Source organism: Delphinapterus leucas, chromosome 11 (genome assembly GCF_059928025.1).
Source record: "Delphinapterus leucas isolate spDelLeu-1000000601 "Yukka" chromosome 11, BTC_Dleu_Yukka2, whole genome shotgun sequence".
Classification (NCBI taxonomy): domain Eukaryota; kingdom Metazoa; phylum Chordata; class Mammalia; order Artiodactyla; family Monodontidae; genus Delphinapterus; species Delphinapterus leucas.
In genome coordinates, this window is record NC_143139.1 from 85,504,743 (window position 1) to 85,526,482 (window position 21,740).

The 21,740-nt window shown below is 34.7% G+C and overlaps 1 protein-coding gene across 1 annotated transcript in view; it reads right to left on the reverse strand.

Moving 5' to 3' along the window:
• Positions 1-21,740, reverse strand: part of SLC41A2 (solute carrier family 41 member 2) — a 132,627-nt gene that overhangs the window by 58,609 nt on the left and 52,278 nt on the right. Inside the window, exons 4-6 of the mRNA XM_022599802.3 lie at positions 16,049-16,120; positions 12,588-12,732; positions 9,206-9,352 (exon numbers count right to left, since the gene is read on the reverse strand). Of these exons, the coding sequence (XP_022455510.1) occupies positions 9,206-9,352; positions 12,588-12,732; positions 16,049-16,120 (364 nt within the window). The remainder of the gene's footprint in view (positions 1-9,205; positions 9,353-12,587; positions 12,733-16,048; positions 16,121-21,740) is intronic.

The following is a 21,740-nucleotide window of genomic DNA, read 5'->3' on the forward strand; positions in this document are numbered from 1 at the left end:
CTCTTCAATAAGTGGTGCTGGGAAAAGTGGACAGCTACATGTAAAAGAATGAAATTAGAACATTCTCTAACACCACATACAAAAACAAACTCAAATGGATTAAAGATCTAAATGTAAGACTGGATACTATAAATCTCCTAGAGGAAAATGTAGGCAGAACACTCTTTGACATAAATTGCAGCAATATTTTTTTGGAACTGTCTCCTAGAGTAATGGAAACAAAACCAAAAATAAACAAATGGGACCTATTAAATTTAAAAGGTTTTGCACAGCAAAGGAAACCATAAACAAAACAAAAAGACAACCCACAGAATGGGAGAAAATATTTGCAAATGATGTGACTGACAAGGGATTAATTTCCAAAATATACAAACAGCTTGTATAGCTTAATATCCAAAAAACAAACAACCCAATCAAAATATAGTTAGAAGACCTAAATAAACATTTCTCCAAAGAAGACATACAAATGGTCAACAGGCACATGAAAAAATGCCCAACATCGCTAATTATTAGAGAAATGCAAATCAAAACTACAATGAGTTATCACCTCACACCAGTCAGAATGGCCATTATTAAAAAGTCTACAAATAATAAATGCTGGAGAGGGTGTGGAGAAAAAGGAACCCTCCTACACTGTTGGTGGGAATGTAAATTGGTACAGCCACTATAGAGAACAGTATGGAGGTTCCTTAAAAAGCTAAAAATAGAGTTACCACATGATCCAGCAATCCCACTCCTGGGCATATATCTGGAGAAAACCATAATTCGAACAGGTACATGCACCCTCAATGTTCATTGCAGCACTATTTACAATAGCCAAGACATGGAATCAACCTAAATGTCCATCAACAGATGAATGGATAAAGAAGATATGCAATGGAATATTATTCAACCATAAAAAGAATGAAATAATGTCATTTGCAGCAACATGGATGGATCTAGAGATTATTATACTAAATGAAGTAAGTCAGAGAAAGACAAATATCATACTATATCACTTATATGTGGAATCTAAAAAAATGATACAAATGAACTTATTTACAAAACATAAATAGACTCACAGACACAGGAAACAGACTTATGGTTACCAAAGGGGATGGAGGGGGGAGGGGTGGGGGGATGGGGGGAGAGATAAATTAGGTGTTTGGGATTAGCATATACACACTATCATATATAAAACAGGCAAACAACAAAGACCTACTGTACAGCACTGGAAACTATACTCAATATCTTGTAATAACCTATAATGGAAAAGAATCTGAAAAAGAGTATATATATATATATATATATATATATATATATATGTATGTATGTATATGTATAACAATCACTTTGCTGTACACTTGAAACTAACACAACATTGTAAATTAACTATACTTCAATCTTTTAAAAAAAGCAAAAAGCAGAACAAATACTCTGTAAGGAAAAAACAGTCAAGCACTTAACATTACATTCACAATGTCTAACATCCAATCAAAAGTTATTTTTAAGAGTTTGAAATTATATTTGGTTGCATTTATAAACCTAGTTAAATACCAGGAAATATTCTATTTACTTTAGACATTTCACTTATCTCACAAAAGTTTCCTAGTACTTAAAGTAACCTTTCTAAATCTATTAATAAATTATATGTACAAATACGGTGAGTCTTATGTTTTCATAAATGTTCATGCAATGTATATAAATTTGGTAAGATTTCTATTTAACAATCATAAGAATAAATTAATTACATAATCATTACTTTTAAAATGGAATCAGAAGACTGGCATGTTACTGTAATGGGCTACGTAACAAGTATATTTAAAAATGTGTACTGCCTCTTTACCATAAAGTCATTCATACCATAAATTTGATTCTCAAATATTTTTATACTTAGTTCTAAATCTCCCTAGGGTTAAAAGTTGCCTACCCATTCTTGAAACAGTTGCATCATCCCAAGACATTTTTGGTAATATCATTTTAGCTGATCGAGCTTTTATTATTGTCAGACATCTCAGCCAGGACATTCCTGCATTTTTCTCAAGGACTCTAATACACATTTTGTATGGTAGGGAATTCATAACTTAAACACAGAGTTGATCTCACAGTCTTTGTAGCCTACAGCCTTAGATTTAAGTTAAATGTTACTAAATTTTTCTGACGTCTCACAAAATTCTTCAACTGTTATTCACACCCTTCTCTTGGACTGAATTTTATATTTTATCATTTTAACATATTTAAAGATCTCCTCACCTATGATTAAGGTGTTTAAATTAAATAGAAACTCAATTTTTTTCAAATCAGGTAGGAACAATTACTATAAATATTAAAATAAGACCCAAACAAATTTTACACTAATGGCTTTAGCTGGATTTGCCAACACATCTTCAAAATAATTATGCTAACAAAATTCATTTAAATATTTCCTTCCATTTAAAGGGACATGACTAGTGCTACATATAGAGTCATTTTCTCCATAGCTTTTTAAAACATGAAGAAACTTTTATTGGATGGATTTCCAGTTCTCCTTGCTAAACCATTAGATAGGGATAAATAACATTCCAATTAGGAAGCATTCTTACCTCCTAAAACAACTAAGGTTACCAACAATCTCTTTATAGACTCAAACAGCAAACTAAAAGCATTAAAACCCACTAAACACAACTGAAAAGAACTATTCTACTAGGTTGTCTTAGTATTTTCATCTTCAGGTAAAGAGAGGAGCACCATGCCAGGCTTTTAATTTATTCTCAACATCACATCTCTGGAAGGACATCTTAAGTTGAAGAAAACACTCACCATCCTAACTCCAGAATCATTGCCCTGGATTGTCAAAGAGGGGGAAAAATTTCTCAAGAAATAAATAAAAAATAATGAGTGGGCAGTTCCTCAAAAAGCTAAAGAGTTATCATATGATCTAGAAATTCCACTCCTAGGTATATACCAATAGAGTTGAAAACATACGTTCACACAAAAACATGTACGACAATGTTCAAAGCAGCATTATTCATAACAGCCAAAAAGTGGGTGCAACCCAAATGTCCAACTAATGGTAAATGGATAAACAAAATGTGATATATCCATACAATGGAATATTATTCAGCCATATTATTAACCCATACAATGAAATATTATTCAGTACTGCATGGTATTCAGAACTGATTTATGCTAAAGCATGAACCTTGAAAACGTACTAATTGAAGGAAACTGGATATAAAAGGTCACATATTGTATGATTCCATTTTTTGAAATGTCTAAAATAGGCAAAGACAGAAACTAGATTAGTGGTTGCCAGTGCTGGGGGGAGGGTGGAATGGAGAGTGACTGCTAAAGTTTCTTTTTGGGGTGATGAAAATGTTCTGGAATGAGAGAATAGGTTTCACAATCTTATAACTATGCCAAAACTACTGAATTGTGCACTTTTAAAAGGTGAATTGTATGATGTAATTGAATTATATCTCAACTTTTTAAAATTCCCACAATGAAAAAAAAGGAGGGGGTACTATATTCTTTAAAAATGTCAACGTTATAAAAGATAAAGAACATACATATATTCATACAGACAGATGGACAGAATAAAAGATAAAGTAAATGGAGTAAAATGTTAACATTTGGTGAACATGGGTACAGGGTATACAGGGTTTTTTGTACTATTTTATTTTTGCAACTATTCTATAAGTTTAAAATTATCTCCAAATAAAATTTTTTAACATTAAAAAAAAAGAATGGGAAAACCATGGTAAAATCAAAATATCTAAAATGATTTACTGCAAAAGTATTCTATTTCAATTTCCTGCAAATCTAACATGCCCACTCCCACCAAATTAAATCGTATGTTTAATTGTATAGGACCCTCTTACCTTTTCCCTGGCTAAATTCTAATCCAATAGTTAGGTGGAAATTACAAATATACAAAAAGAGAAAGGTGCTAAAATATTCCTCTTTTTAGGATATATTGGTGTTTTATAGATAATTAAAGAATTACTTTTAGAAAACCACTAATGACACAATCAGTGAGGGAAACTGGTTGATTAAAAGCCAACCATGGGGCTTCCCTGGTGGCACAGTGGTTGAGAGTCCGCCTGCCGATGCAGGGGACATGGGTTCGTGCCCCAGTCTGGGAAGATCCCACATGCCGCGGAGCGGCTGGGCCCGTGAGCCATGGCCACTGAGCCTGAGCGTCCGGAGCCTGTGCTCCGCAAAGGGAGAGGCCACAACAGTGAGAGGCCTGCGGACAGCAAAAAAAAAAAAAAAAAAAGCCAACCATGAACTTCTGCATTAATATCAAAACCTAAAAGTGTCTGCCTTCTAAATTAAATACATTTAAATGACCCTAGTCAAAATAATATTTTGTATTAATTTCTGGGGATATCATCTTGTGTAATGTGGTAGGCTGAATAATGGTCCTCAAAGACATCCACATCCTAATCTCCAGAACCAGGGAATGTTACCTTATATGGCAAAAAGGGGCTTTGCAGATGTGATTAAGTCAAGGATTTTGAAATAGGGAGATTATCTTGGATTATTTGAGTAAGCCCTAAAGTAATCACAGATGTGTACTTATAGGCAGGGTGTAGACAGGAATTTGACTACAGAAGACAAAATAATGTGACCACAGAAGCAGAGATCAGTAATGTGGCTGCAAGCCAAGGAATGCTAGCGGCTACCAGAAAATGAAACAAGTTAAGGAACGATTCCCCCTGAAACCTCCAGAAGGAACAAGCCCTGCCGACACCTTCATTTTAGCCCTGAATAACAAACTCAATTTGGACTTTGACCTCCAGAACTGTATGAAAATTAATTACTGTTGTTTTAAGCCACTAGGTTGTGGTAATTTGTTACAGCAGCAATGGAAAGGAATACAGGACTATAGATAAAACTGTAGAATTTTAAGCCTAATTAATGTCTGTGTACCTCGGTACTGATTCCATGATACAGGTAAACTACAGAAAGGTAAGGATTAACACGGCTAAAGTGGTTCAAATTGCTATGATTCCACTTAACTGCGAAACATAACTGCCATCTTTTTGATTCATGGCTTTCACATTTATCTAGATTGTTGGTGGCATTTTGTAACTGCTGTTACATAATTTCATTAATAGCACTCATTATTTTCACCCTAAATTCTTCTGAAATATGTAGCTGCTATGAGTGACATTTTTATATATTAGCTGTTTGTGTGCAAACAAGAAAGCAATGGGTATGGAAAGTTGTAAACACTTTTTAAAATGCCCTTTATAATAACCATCAGAATTTCCTCAGTAGACTGACCTTCTAGGAATCACTCTAAACTGAGATCATACAGTGCTACAGAACTCTGTAGAAGAGTGACATGCACGATAATTTTACATTCTACTTACATCACCACATCAAGGCAGTGATACTCTAGAATGTTTTGTAAATAACCAGATGGCACATCCCTGTTAGTCTTCACAGGACCCAAGTAACAATCTGAGGCGGACTGTTATTGCTCTTAGAGCTTATTGCTTCTTAGGCCATCTTTTTAAAGTTAACCTTGAGGAATGAGAAATGAATCAACATTTTGCTTCTCAGATCTTGCCTAAAGAGAGAAAAGCTGATAATTTTTCAAATCAGTATATATCATGTACATACAAGAATTACATAGCCATGTAGTTATAAAAAATTGAAAAAGAGTCTTTAAAATCCTCTTAAAATTATGCATACAAGAAAAAGAAAAGGCAACAATCACTGTGTACAGGTATTTCAGTTACTGGCCCAATGTTAGAGCCTTATAATAGTTTTTAAAAATAACTACATGTTTAAAGATTACCATATGGATGAATAAATGCCTTTATACTTTCTCTACAAGTCATACCTAAGCATATCATAATCTAGAGCTTAGATTACTCTCTAAACTGACTTTCTATTTCCTCTTCTATTTTCTTTTTTTTTTAAGATTTTTTTTTTGATATGGACCATTTTTTTCTTTAAAGTCTTTATTGAATTTGTTAGAATATTGCTTCTGCTTTATGTTTTGGTTTTTTGGCTGTGAGTCATGTGGGATCTTAGCTCCCCAACCAGGGATTGAACCTGTGTCCCCTGCATTGGAAGTTGAAGTCTTAACCACTGGACTACCAAGGAAGTCCCTCCTCTTCTGTTTTCATTTGAAATAGATTTTTTCTAGCCACATGTTGCCATTTTTATTTTTTTATGGTGATACTAATGTCTAAATACTTTCTGCTGAGGCAGTATACTCTATTTTCCTAATACTATGGTCCTCATTGAAAGGATCATTTTTTCATTACAATCTATTATGTTATTGGACAGGTACTGTGGCAAAGTCATTTAGAGGGATAACTCTCCTTCATTTTCCATACATATACCACTTCCTAAATAATTTCTATTCACATTAATTGGATAGCTTTCAAAAGGAATAAAACATTTGGTGAAGTGCTATTTATTTAACATCCACTATGTATATGGCACTATGGAGTCAACAAAACAAATAAATAAAATAAAGACACAGTTTTGTCCTCAAGAGGGAAGATACTACATTTACTTAAAAAGCTATAATGACTGGCCAAATATAAAGAATGACTTAAGAGAAGTGTCAATAAAGTGCTATAGGAATTCAGAGGAGAAAAAATTACCTAAGATTAGGGAAATTTATGAATTTAGTTTTGAAAAATGAGAATTCTGACTGGCCTTCATGGAGGAGGGGAATGACATAAGAAAGAAAAGACAAAAATCACAGGTGGCATATGAGAATCAGTAAATGGCTGAGTTTGGCTGGAGTACGAGAAAGGCAAGAGGTACAAGAAAGGGAGGAGCAGGCAGGAGCTTGAGAAGGAAGACTCCAGGAGGCCTGAACACCAAGTTAAAACTTTAACCTTGTTCACTAAGCAATAAAGACTTCCTCTCAGGGTGACTACAAAAATAAAGTCAGTAACAGTAAACAAAGCTTTGTTTCTTTTGTCCTTTTTTGTAGAACTGGAGAGGTGAGAAGGGGGGAAATTCCATATTTACTTCAGATATCAGAAATCAGCACGTTTTATCAGGAGTGAAAGAAAGGTAGCACACTGAATGAATATAGAGTGAGCTTGTACCGAAGCTAACAGAACACCAGCGGAGCTGTTCAGTCATTTCCAAATATCCAAAGCTCTAAGTGAGGAGTTAAGTGAGACTTTTCTCAATGTCCAATTCTTTGAGAGCCACATAATTCATGGCCTCTATTTATAACCAAAGTGTATGGCTGCCATGAAATCCTCTTTTTATCTCTAAAGACAGCTAAGTATTTCCAATATAGTTCAAGAATTGAACTCTGTCTCCAAGAGCTAGGCATCCCACTCAGCAGGATGAATGGGATCTTGGAATTTAAGTATGCCCATGCCTAATCTCTGTGTTCAGAATACCTCCAATAAGAGGCTTCCAACTGCTGGTCCTATGAGGCCCCCTAGTGCTCAAAATGCAAACACTTTATTGTAGAAATCCAAAACTGGCACTTCAGAAACACCTTTAAATTAACTGAGGAATCAATCAGTAGCCCATTAAAAAATATAATTTTAGGGAAACAAATGATACAGATGAAATGTAAAAGACCCTTAATTAGTTCATTAAGGGTAAATGTAAATGTAAAAACCCTTAATTAGTTCATTAATTAGTTCATCTTGAATTACTTTGAGTCAACTTTCAGAAGACAAGTAAAGGCCTAGAAGAGGCTAAGCAATATTTAATAATAAAATTATTTTACAAAATTATGGTCTCATTACATTTCACTTTTTAAATTTCCTGATCTAGTTAAACTACTAATATATCATCTGTAACACTCAAAATATTGAAAGCTTTAGAGAATAACACATTAAGTCTTTTATAAGGAGTTTATCACTTGTGTAATTTTAAAAAATAAATTCCTCAGAAGTTGATTTATCTTATGGAATATCGTAATAGTCTGTATCTTTATAACAATTGTCATATTTATTATGGTAACATTCTTCAATGGCTTCAACTGGTGGAGACACCCTGGTATTTGGCAGGCAGCTGACATCATGGTAATTTAAGTACCCAAGTCTGCAAATAATACACTGTTCTTTTTTATGGGAACAAGATCTTACGTTTGGGCCATTGATCATTTACTGTCTTCTCCTTACTTCAACTAGACACATCTTATCTTCTATATGAGAATTTTCCTTTAACATACATATCAAGTCTTAATGAGTATTGTTTTTATGTCATTAAATAATTTATGGTAATTTTATACACTACATGAAACTTCTCTTGATATCTCCAAAAGTAGTAGAAAATGACTGCCTTTGACAGGTTAAAGCCCTCTCTTTAGTTCAAAAACATTTATCTGAGACTCTTACTTCTACAAACCAAATATACTTTAGATTTATTCTAAAGTATACCATAAATCTGTCTAGAATCCATGAAAATATATGAGGATATGTGATTAAATGTTTGCTTCTGGCTTGGCTTATAAACTCTCTCTCTCTTTCTGTCTCTCTCGCTCTTTTCTTTTTTTTTTTTTGTATTACTGTGGGTTTCTGTTTTCTTTTAATTTTTTAAAAATTTGGCATCAAAAAAAATGAAACTACAACCAACTTTTAGCACTAAACCTATGCTCACACATCATATACATCTACATTGACAATAGCCACACGGTATAAATTTGCATTAAAACAATCCATTACATTCTATAAATACCCTATTACTATTATCAGGAATCACATATATAAGATGACTCCAAATTCACACAGCATTCAGGCTCATTTTCATGGTGATTTTTGGTTGTATTAATTGCCACGTTGGTTTCTGAAAGGTGGAAAAATCACTAAATTTCAAACTCCACCATAACCTTATGTTTTGAGATAACAGTGCAACACACATATCAGAATCCTGTGGGTTGAACCATCAGTGGCTACACATTCAGAGGAAAGGGCAGAATTCATAGACTATGACAGATCTGTGTTCAACCTTCCTACCAACAGTGGGTAACACACATAACCTTTATGATCCTCAGTTTTCTCATCTGAAATTAGAAATGATAATCCTTATCTTTTGAGTTTTAAACTCTTTAAGAAGAGAAAAATATGTGAGAACCACAACACATAGTAGGTGTACAACAAGTAACAGTTATTGTTCTAACCAGCCTCAACTACAGTTCTAACACAGATGAAGGCCACCATGGAGTCATGACATTGCTGCAACAATATTTATTTAAAGAGACTCTGAATAATGCATTATAGTTAATTTCAAGTCAACTTACCAAGACAGGAGTACAAACCCTGACTTATCCAAGCTAATATGGCAAGAGTTATAAGGTCGCCAAAACTAGCAGCAATGGGTGTAGCAACATTATCAGGATTTATCCCAGTCTTCTTTGAACCAACGATAACCCCAACCATTATTATTCCTAGAAAAAAATAAAGCTCATTACTTTTTCTGCTATAATTTAAAGAAAATCAATCCCCCGAAATATTGAAATACATAGGCTAGACAAACAGTGTATCACTTCCGGTTAGACTGCTTAGATAAGCTGACTAAAGCAAACAAAACCTTTTACTTGAATGCTTTGGCAAAATGTCTTTCAACAAATTCCAAGTGGGGATCACAAAAGATCTGAGAAGTCCAATGTTGCATTTAGAGACCTGAAGAGCTACTGTAAAATAACATTAAAGTTCCAAATTTAGTAACATGCATGTCTTAGATGTAATATATTCATGTGTATCAAAGTCAAAGATTTTATTTTAACCCTCAAATAAAGTATGAAAATGTCAAAGAAAGGTGAGTCATACTTAAGGACTTCCCTGGTGGCACAGCGGTTAAGAATCCACCTGCCAACGCAGGAGACACGGGTGCAAGCCCTGGTCTGGGAAGATCCCACATGCCGCGGAGCAACGAAGCCCATGCGCCACAACTACTGAGCCTGCGAGCGACAACTACTGAAGCCCGCGCACCTAGAGCCCATGCTCCGCATCAAGAGAAGCCACCGCAATGAGAAGCCTGCGCACCACAACGAAGACCCAATGTAGCCAAAAATAAATAAATTTAAAATAAATAAATAAATAAAAAGATGAGTCATATTTATACACATAGCAATTGGGAAGAAGGCCAACAAAACCAGATTTGTTTACATAGTGGTAGCCAGAAATGCTTGCTTCATTTTATTATTAAAAAGTGTTGAAGTATTAAGAAGAGGGAAGTAATTAAATTTTGAACACTGCAGGCCAGAATACAAGAAGCAGTCTTTGTAAAGGATATTCTTTAAACCCCAAGTTTCTGTCTATGAACCTATAACAACAGAAGATGAAAATGTGACTGTGTACTTATACTTTTAAATCCTTATATTCTTGAATATAGAAATGGGAGAAAAATGATAGCATTACAGCCATACTCGATTATATAGATTTTCTCATGCCAACACATTTAAGAGGATGCAGGGCAGAAAATATTTAAGATTAGTTCATTTATGTGCTAACCATAAATCAATATGGAAGCCTAAATATGGCTATAGACAAAAACCAGAATCTCACTGCATTTTTAGACTGAAAATGACTCTAAATGATTTTATTCTAACATACTCACTTTATAGATAATAAAACTGAGGTCCTAGGAGTAGGTTTAAATTCTTGCATAAGGTCACATAGCTTGTAAGTAACTGTTTTTTCTACTACCCCGTAAAGCCAAATTATTGAAAGTAGAATTTTTGTTCAATGTCTCATGTCTTTTATTCTGTAGGCTTTTTCAATCTATGGACTTACCTTTCCCATAATATCATTGTAAACAGAAAAAAACAATAGCAGGAAAAAAACTTAAACATATTATACAATAATCAGTCAAGATGTGATCATATAATTTTTTTTTCAAAATCAGCACATTTAAAGATCAATGTGGAAAGTTCTCCTATGAAAGAATTCTGTCTATAACTTTTCAGCTGAAAACAAATATTTTGCCATCATGGACCAGTGGAAAGAGCTGGGAGGCAGGAAATGGGTTTTAATTATGATTTTTCTGTGAACAAGCTGATGAAATTGGACAAGTCACCTTACCTAAGTCAGTTTTCTCACCTACAAAAGGTGGTCAATAGTATCTGCTCTACATATATAAAGGTCAAGTTATCATAAAATTAGAACACACATTATTAAAAGTAAGAAGGCTAACAAATGTATTTTAAAAATCTGAATTTTTATGGTTTTAAAAATCACAGGCAATACAAATACTTGTTAGTCTGAAAAGTTTTAAACAATTTTTTCTAAATGAAACAATATTAGAGAGAAAACAGAAGCAAATGAGCCTAAAGAAACAGAGTGCTAATGCTTTAACACTTTTTTTTTTTAACCAGAAATTAGTTTCCCAATAGCATAACTTCACTATGCTTTCACCAGTGTTAACACCATTCAATACTAGTAATTCTATTATAAAGACAAGAAACTACCCCGGTACAATTTAAGTACTAAAATAAAATGCTTGAAAATATTTTGGCAGTCAGGTCTTAATTTTAATAAGAGTTTCTAAATTACCAGAACCTAGCCGAAAAAGTTAGCTTTGTTGTATGATCACCTGACAGTAGAGTGTTCCATTTTTCACCTTGCTGGTGATCTAAAATGAGAAGATGGCAATTATAAAATAAAAATTACCAAGTCTTTATGATTACTGTTCCATAATAAGTTCTCTAGTGTAAAGTTGATATTAATAAATCAATATAAAGAATGATATCCCAACTAAAAAATTTATAATTTTTTATAATTAACGTTATAACTAACGTTTAACGTAGTTAAACGTTAAAACCTTCTGGCTCTTTAACATTCTATAGCCAACAATATGCTGTGTTAAGCATATGGTTATACTTGTATTGCCACAGAAACAGTAAAGGAATTTTTTTGAAATCTGAGACTTTAAAAAATTTCAACAGAGGGACTGCTTGTTAAAAAAATATTTATTTATTTATTTATTTATTTTTGGATGTGTTGGGTCTTCGTTGCTGCACGTGGGCTTTCTCTAGCTGCCGTGAGCAGGGCTACTCTTCGTTGTGGTGCGTGGGCTTCTCATTGTGGTGGCTTCTCTTGTTGCGGAGCATGGGCTCTAGGCATGCAGGCTTCAGTAGCTGTGGCGCGCGGGCTCTAGAGCGCAGGCTCAGTAGTTGTGGCGCACAGGCTTAGTTGCTCTGGAGCATGTGGGATCTTCCTGGACCAGGGCTCAAACCAGTGTCCCTCGCATTGGCAGGTGGATTCTTAACCACTGCGCCACCAGGGAAACCCAGAGGGACTGCTTTTAAAACTCAGAATTCCTGGAATACTTGTTACTCAAATGACAAGCTGGTAAATCCTCTGCACGATTTCCAGACAGGAGATTCTCAATTAATTTAAATTACAGAAACAAATGAATATCTAGACTATTTTCCTGATCTTGTCTGGGAGCTGCACCAGGGGACCTAAAGCTGGGACACAACCTCAGAAAGCTTGCTCTATACTAAGGATTACGTATAATATATATAAATATATCTGAAATAATCTATTTTAAAAGTTTGTAGATAACTTTTCTCTGTTTTTTATAATGAACAAGTACCATTTAAATAAAAATAGTTAACATGGAAAATAAATAATTAGAAAGTAAAATATTATAGAGTAGACATTTATAAATTTACTTACCCTGCAGAAGAGATGCAATGAAGGCAGTTGCTACACTGCTAGAGCACAAAAGTATGGAATGATCAAGATAGTATTTTCCCTCTGGAATCCAGCCCAATATAATTGCTGCCACAGCTGCTAGAAAGCCAACTACTGTTGCTTGAACCTTAAAAAAGTTTTAATAAAATCCAACAGAATTATTCATTTTGAAAATGCATTTTTTATTTTATGATGTAAATATGCATACAAGGAGTCAGAAGAAAGTATTGTATATGGTAATTGAGCTGCCTTACCTTTTGAAGAAGCTACTGTATTTTATTTTACTATTCCCTAAGGTGATGGGTTCTCAAAGTGCCCTGATCTGGCAGCAGTAGGTATGGAATGGGATCTAGGAATCTATTTTTAACAAGCATCCTAAGTGACTTTGATGGTGTAACCCACAGATCACCTAAAAAAATACCAACCTGAAGATTGAAAAGTACCCAGTCCACATAACTGAAGTCTGACTCTAGACACAGTATTGGCAAAAGATTGGATTCTACAATCAAATGATAAGAGTTTGATTCCTAGCTAGACCACTTAATCTTGTGGCAAGCTATTTAAATTTATTAATCCAACAAGCATTAATGTAGGATCTACTATGTACAAGGTGCTATGCTTAGTGTTGGGCTACAACAGTGGTCAAAATAGATTTATCTCCTGCCCTTACAAAGCTCTTGGTCAATGGGAGGGACAGACATTAAAAAATAACCTCACAAATAGTCACAATTGTGATTAGTGCTATAAAAACCTTAGCTCCTAATCTGAAAAATAATGATCATATCGAACATGAAAGGGTTATTTTGATATTTAAATGAATTACATAAATATATAAAGTACTTCCCACAGTGGTGGCACAAAGCAACCCTCAGAAAAAAAAAAAAAAGGCAACTACTTTTAGAATCCTGTTAGTCGAATGCTAGAACTAAAAGAAACCCTGAAGAAAAAAAAAAAAAAAAAAAAAGAAACCCTGAAGGAATCTCCAGTTCACTGATCCTTAACTGTGTTTGTGTCATAGACTCCTTTGACAATTTGGCAAAAATTTTATAGATTCTTCCCTCCACGAAAACACAGATGCATTCAATATTTTGAGTAGAACTTCTGGGCGCTTAGACTCTCTGAAGCCAATCCATGTACTGGAACCCAGGGCTCCAGGTGAAAAACCCAAGTAGTCTGATCTTGTCATAGAGCAAATTAATGGAAAAGCCTGGGCCAGCAAGTCCAGATATCCTAGATTCCAGCCCCACATCTTTCATTACAGCAGATTCAGAGCTGAGAGTCAAGCTGTAAGCACCATTATGGTTGTACCAGTTGCTAAGATACTTTAGCATTCTCTTACTCGTTAGTAAATAATATGGTATGTAAAAGAAATAAAATTAATTAATAATTTAAATTCTAGCACCGTGATTCCAAGGTTTTTCTTAGAAATAAAATATAGTGCTTTTACTTCTTGGAAATGAAATACAGAGCTAGGGAGCCTATGTAAGACTTACAGCATATGCGCGCGCGCATGCGCACACACACACACACACACACACACACACACACACACACACACCCCTGAGATAAATAAGTCCTGTTCTGTAAACCTGCAAAGGAAATGCCCAGTTGTACACAAGAGGAGAGCACAGTCTGGGTTAAGGAGTAGCTGGGGAAGTTAACAGGAGCCATAAATACATGTGAGCGCAAGGCACATCTCTCCTGGTGAGGTAATGATTCTTCAGTGGGATTGGGAACTTTGCTTTATTTGACAATTTATGGACAGGTTGAGGTGGCCACTGTCTACAATTGTGAAGAAATCTGTGACAGATCATCTGCTTGGGATCCTATTTAATAGTCAGAAGAACACACCCCAGCTAATGCCAGCATAAGCCTCCTCTGTCCTTTCCATCGCTCCCCACCTCTATCCTCCATAACTAGCCTCTAGTTGAAGGAACACTGCTAACCCATCCCACACCCCTCCCCACGCCATCTACTCCCTCACGAGCTTTAGCGGATAAAGCTTCAGAGATAGCACAACCGCCACCCACCACCTGACCCTGTTTTCTTCTCCCCTCTGCTTCTGTCCACGTAACTGGGCTCCAACCAGTTGCTGCCTCACTGGCTGGCACCGACTATGTCCTGATGGGCCTGTGTGGGGTTCCCTGTTTCTCATGCATCCTTGGTGGAGTGAGACAAAGACACAGACTTCAGGCTGTGGCAACTAGGATCAGTGAATCCCCGGCCATCACTGGCTCCCATCCTGACCAACAGTTGTGGGGAGAGAGGATGACAAGGGAAGGGTGGAGACTAAGAGTGAAAGGAAAAATTAAAAGCAGAGATGGAAAATTATTAGAATAATTTGATGAATAATTTATAGTACAATTCATATAACTTAGTAAGAATTTAGGGTATTTAAAGAAAAAAATGGAATATATTTTCAAATTTTAATTTATATATTAATTTATAGTTGTCTACTGGTTGTTAAATATTTTGGTTATTACTCCAGCATAGATTCCTACAGTTTTGAGCTGAAAAGGATCATGCACGTCTCTAGTGCAATACTGTGGAAAAGAAGAGGAAAATTAAGCACAGAAAGGTTAAGTTAACGAAGGTTACATAGCTAGTTAATGTTAGAGCTGAGATTAGATACCAGATTTTCTTATTTCTATCCCTGTGATCTTAGAAGCAGTTGCACAGATATTGTTTTAAAGCCTATATTCCAAAATTTCCTTTATTTCTTTGTCTTTGAACATTACATGAAATAAATTGTTTGCTACATATTCTCAACATTATGTCCTAGTTGAACTAACATTAAAATTAGTGAGCATTTCCTAAGCTTGCACTTGCTAAAGAGGTGCTAGGGGGCTGCAGTCTTGTGTCTTGGGGATAGGAGAGGGTGGTGGGAGAGAAAGAGATATTCCCCTGAGATTAGAAAGAACTGTAGGTAATCTATATATAATTCATGTATATGTAATTGACAATTTAATGTGCTCATTTATATTAACACTGATAACATTAACAAATTAAGAAAAATTCATCTTAAACAAACATCTTACCATAATATATTTAAAAAGCTGAGTTTAATTAAATAGAGGATTTACTTTAAAAAATATCAAAGTAGAAAAACAGCACCTAAGCCATGAAGTGCTAAATATTTATTTGTACAGATATTAACTCAAATTCTGGCTCTATTATATACTTATGGTAGAAGAGATTTCATATATTTATTCTATATTTTGCATGTTATACATTTTTCATATTTAGAAGAATCTGATCAGTTTCTAGAAAAAGAAAACTTTCAGAAGCCATGGGTATCCATTTATTCTATCACTTGTTCATAGTACCCAATTATTATTTTAGGTTCCCTGAAACAATTAAATGGTAGACTTAAGAGCACTAACATTTATTCCATTCTTACAGGTAAAGCTCAAGATCTGTAAACAAATATATGTATCACTTACCTGTTTTAAAGCCAAGTTGCCAATTATTAAGTTCCACTTTTCAATGGGTGAATCCATCTTCCCAATATTTACCTGTTAAGATGGATAGTTTCATGTATCACTGAATAATCCACATGCTCTGTACTCTGTTTAAACAGCATATGAAGTCTTAAAGCCAAAAATAATCCTTTGGTATACTCGATGAGCTCACATTGCACGTTAAATATAATTTTAAATTCACTACAAGTCTTGCATCTCACACTCAGCTAGCCTGGGACGTTTAGAAAAAAAATTTTTTTTAACTTAATTACTAGCTCATAAGAACTAGTGGGCCAGTTAGTACTATCTACCTGCCCTCTGATGTTATTTTACAACTAACATCAAGTGTCATACTAACATGCCAAATTTTGTCTACTGAGGCCTAACATAAATAATTACATAATTTTTAGCTGCTAGCGTTTAATTCCACATCATGAAACTTATGTAATTTCAAGAATTATTGACAAAAAAACCGATATAAATAAATCATTCATATGTACATAATTTATATTTGAGTCATGACCAAAATTGTTATCAATAAAAAATTCATTCAGTTCACATATGAATTTTGATAATGTACTTCACTATTAAAATGTATACATCTGTTGGCTAAATCAAAGAATAGCCTCCAAAAAATAATATTATTATTCACATATTCAATTGCTCTGTAAGCTAAATCATACTTCTCAACCACTTAGTATTCAAAAAATGTATATCCAAAACTGATAAGTTTTTCTAATGCAGACATTTGGAAAGCAATAATCATTAAAAATATACTAAGCCAGGTTTCAATTATTCATTATATGGTTGTTCACTGAAGACAGATGAATGGGTAAAGTGGGAGATATATAAGGGTAATTATTTATGGGCAGTTAACCATGGACAAACTAGAGTTTAGTTCACTGGCTTCAAACCAACAGGTTAAGTGCTACATCAACACTTCCTGTATCAATCTGGAAAACATTCTATTCTCTAACTTCACTCTCGACTGTAGTCTCAAAGTATCAAGCAAATGCACATATTAAGATTTCTCAGTGTTTCAGAATAATTATTCCTGCTGTCTTTACTTGTATTATTTCCTTCCTAAGCCTGAAAGTCTAAATTATTGATAAAATTTGTGTTTGCAGCTCTAGCAACCTGAGTCTCTGCTCTAGTGAACAAGGTATAAGCAATGTTTAAAGAGTGAACCTATCTCGGGTTTAGTGTTCAAGAAATAGGTATGAGAGAAATTAGTTACTTTTTTATAACTTTTAGAAAGATGTCTGTAGGTATAGGAAGCAATCTAAAATGATTCTGTGAAAAAGTACAAGATGTCAAGACTCCATGACTGCTTGATGATCAATGGAGACACACATTCATCATGGTCTAGGAAAAGATTAAGAAAGGTGAAGATGACAGAATGAATGAGCACCATGAATTAGGTAAGCAGCTGTGCCAGATTCACTTGCTATCATCACTACCAGTGATGCCTGCAGTGACATGCCTCAAAATCCCCTTCTCTAGAGCTTCAGCTTACAGTCTGCCAGTGAGAAGAACTTGCCTAAGATTTGAAAGGCAGAAGTGAAGGAGAGGCCATTATTTTTGGAAGGTCTCATTGGTCAGATACAGTAGCATCCAGATCTCTTCACTACAACGCACCCATGGCTTTCTTCCCCTACTCCAGTGCTTCAGGTTGTTTCTCTGATCCTCCTACTTCAACTTCTCCCACATTTGTGTAAGCCCAGATTGGTCTATTAAACTCCTTATTACCACAATACATAACATGGCTCTGTTTTCCTGACCAAACCCAACTGACAGAGCAACTTCACATTATTCAGTTAATTGTATTATAAATGATGATGGTCACAATCTCTAAGTCCCTTCCAGTCTAGAAGTCTCTGAACCTGTAATCCTTTTAGTGTAAGATAAATAATAAATAGCAAGTTGATGTATGATGTGAAATAAAATATACTTCATATTTATGAAATATAATTTATGATGTGAAATTTAAAAAGTAGAATATATTCACAAACAATAACTTTTTACAAAGAAAATACTTTTAGAAGAATTTAAAAAAGAAAATAAAACTAGAGAAATGTTGACCCATTTCCATAGTTAGGAAAAACAGTTATGGTATGGGCATTAGGGTGGGGTATGGCAAGACACAGAAAATTGACCCTAGTTGCCTCCAACTTGTAAAAACTGCACCAAGACGCGGGCTAACCCACCCTACTGTCCAGAGCCTAGGATTAATGTGAACTATCTATATTTTTTCAGAGTAGCAAGGGAGAAGCATGAATGTTCCATCTAAAAGCCTTTGCTGGATCTTTTTTTTTTTTTTTTGCAGTACGCGGGCCTCTCACTATTGTGGCGTCTCCCGTTGCGGAGCACAGGCTCCGGATGCACAGGCTCAGCGGCCATGGCTCACGGGCCCAGCCGCTCCGCGGCACGTGGGATCCTCCCGGACCAGGGCACGATCCCGTGTCCCCTGCATCAGCAGGCGGACTCTCAACCACTGCGCCACCAGGGAAGCCCTGTTGGATCTATTTTTATTAGATTAGTTGACCTGATGGTGCTCAGCTAGAGAAACTAAGAACTTGGAAGGTGATAAAGCACATTAGGGCAAGATCTGATAAAGACTTCTGTGCAATCCAGATTTATTTAAATTACATCTATCTTAAAGTACCAGAAAAACAGGCCACTATTTCTGCAGGTATACTAACTAGTCTTTTAGGAAAGAGTAGAGCTGAGATAGCCAACAGCCTGAAGATATGCTCTGTTTGGCCAACACAGCGGTTTTAACTTTCTGAAGCTGAATGCCTTTAGGTGGAGTCTGCAGTCTCTACTTTTTATAATCCCTACACCCTTCCCCTCCATAAATGTGTATGTTATTTGTCTGACCCTCAAGCATACGAGTTACAGGTAGGACCCAAGATTTACTGGGGCTAAAGATAAAAGTGGGTTGAGATGACTTTGAAATATAAATACAAATATAGTTATTATAATTGTTATATACACACAAATATAGTTACACATATACAAATATAGTTACTAAAATTGATACTAGAAAATGTACATTTAATATGTAAATACTTGAAACAAGGGTACTGAAAGTCTCCATTGAAGTATGTCTTTATTTTTAAATTTTTTTAAACATCTTTATTGGAGTATAATTGTTTTACAATGTTGCATTAGTTTCTGCTGTATAACAAAGTGAATCAGCTATACATGTACATATATCCCCATATCTCTTGCCTCTTGCGCCTCCCTCCCACCCTCCCTATCCCACCCCTCTAGGTGGTCACAAAGCACCTGAACTGATCCCCCTGTGCTATGCGGCTGCTTCCCACTAGCTATCTGTTTTACATTTGGTAGTGTATATATGTCAATGCTATTCTCTCGCTTCATCCCAGCTTACCCTTCCCCCTCCCCATGTCCTCAAGTCCATTCTCTACGTCTGAGCTCAAAAAATAGGTATATTAAAAAAAAAACTATTGTTATTTCTGGGTGATGAGTCTATGGATGATTTTTATTTTCTTCTTTGTTCTTTAGAGAATTTTTCAAATTTTCATCACTGAAAAAATAGTACTGGTATAATGAGAAATTTTATTTAAAAACATTAATTGGTGAATTAAAACACTGGCAACTAGAAAAAGAAATAATCTCAGCTTTTTGTCTAAATGTAGGTCCTACAACATAAATAACATTAAAATTCAAAGAGTATTAAGATGAAAATCATAACATAAACTAAGACCACTCTAAAAATATAAGGAACTGGAGAGTAGCTAAAAAATGGCCTATATCCACTAAACATTTGGAAGAGAATAACAGGAAGAATAAAAAAAAGTGGAAGGAGTAGAAAGAAAACAAAGAAATGGGAAGAAAGTGGGGAAAGGCTTTTAGGAAAAAAATGTTTCCCTTCAGAGAAGTGAGCATAAAATGCATATAATCATTGAGTGTTAGCCACTGATTATTGGTACGTTTTCCCCAGAGGCTGTAAAATCTGCTCTTCTGAAGTTTTAAGGTTGATTTAAGGTTGATTCTCATCTATCTAGAAGGACACACTGGCAGTCTTGCACAAAGTATGAAGATTTGACTAAATGATCTTTCTCATGAAGACCACAAACCAAATTTAGAAATATGCAAACAGTCCTGTAAAATATTAGTGTTAGTGAAAATGGTACTTCTTGGGTAGTTATGATGTTAAACTTTATTACATAAAATAAATAAGCATAAAGTCCTTTAAAAATATCAGTTAAAATGATAGAAGAAAATACCATAAATGTGGAATCTAGAAGTAGTAAGGAACTACTCAGCTTAAAAAGCCTAAAATCTCTAAATACTATTCCCCACTAAAACCAGGCTCCTTAGAGAAATGGCTGGTTCCAGGGCTGGGACAGGGAAGTATAAGATGAGCCTGGAATATCTTATGCCAGAAAGTAACAAAGTACTCAAAACATAATAAGGGCATGTCAAAACAACACAGGAACCAGTTTGAAAGGGCTTCCCCCTAGCCAAATCTGAGACAATCTGGGCATCAAAATGAATAACAGCAGTAATGGATTATGACCCATTGAATAAAATAAGAGTCTATTGAGTCCATACTGAGAGTGGGTGGATGGATGGATGGATGGATGGATGATAGACAGATAGATAGATAGGTAGGTAGATAGATAGAGGTAAGGGAGAGGAGGGAGAGAAAGAGGGAGGGAGATAAGAAAGACAGGGAGATCTTTTCCTTAGTAGAATGCTAAGTAATAAATGTAGAAGGAATAACAGTTAGAAAATGACAATTCAGCAGCCTTCAATGTAAAAATGGATTCAGACAAAAATCATTAATATATGCTAAGATAATTGGCTAAAGTTTGTTAAGTAACAGGATATGTCTGCAGTCTCAAAGTACCTTCCTACAGGTTATTTAGTAATATATCAAGAGGTAAAATGTAACTTTATAATGGAGAAACCTGGCAAATACTGTCATTCGAATAATCAATGAGAAAAATTATGATACTATTTATATGAAATCCTAAACTAGTGATTGAAAGGGCAGTGATTACCTGAGACCAGAGGGATTACCTGGCAGTGGGATTAACAGCAAAGGAGCATAAGGGAACTTTTTGGGGTGAGGGAAATATTCTATATCTTGTTTGTGGTGATAGTTACACATTTAATATATTTGTCAAAACTCATCAAACTGTACGCTTAATATGGGCATATATTATTACATGTAAATTATACTTCAATAAAGTTTAATTTTAAAAAGATAATTTCATTCAGCAGTAATTGCTTTTATGCTTTTAAAAAATAACATTTATATTCCCACTACCTGGTTTTGTCAAATACTAAAATTTTACCATATTTAGTATACCAATATATCACATATATGTTTAACATCATTATATTGTCAGATATCCAAGGCTTTATTTATATTTATTCAATTTTTTCCTCTAAATTTTTCATATTGAATAATTTCTATTGATCTATCTTCAAGTTAATGAATTCTTTCTTCTGCTATCACCACTCTGATACATTCACTCATTAAGACACGTTTGTTTAATTCTTTGAACATTTTTTCCCTTTAGTTCTTTGAACATATTTCTACTAGTTGTTTTGGAAGATTTTGTTAAATCCAACATCCAGGCCCAATTTGAGTCACTTTCCATTGACTGAATATGAATCACACTTTTGTGTTTCT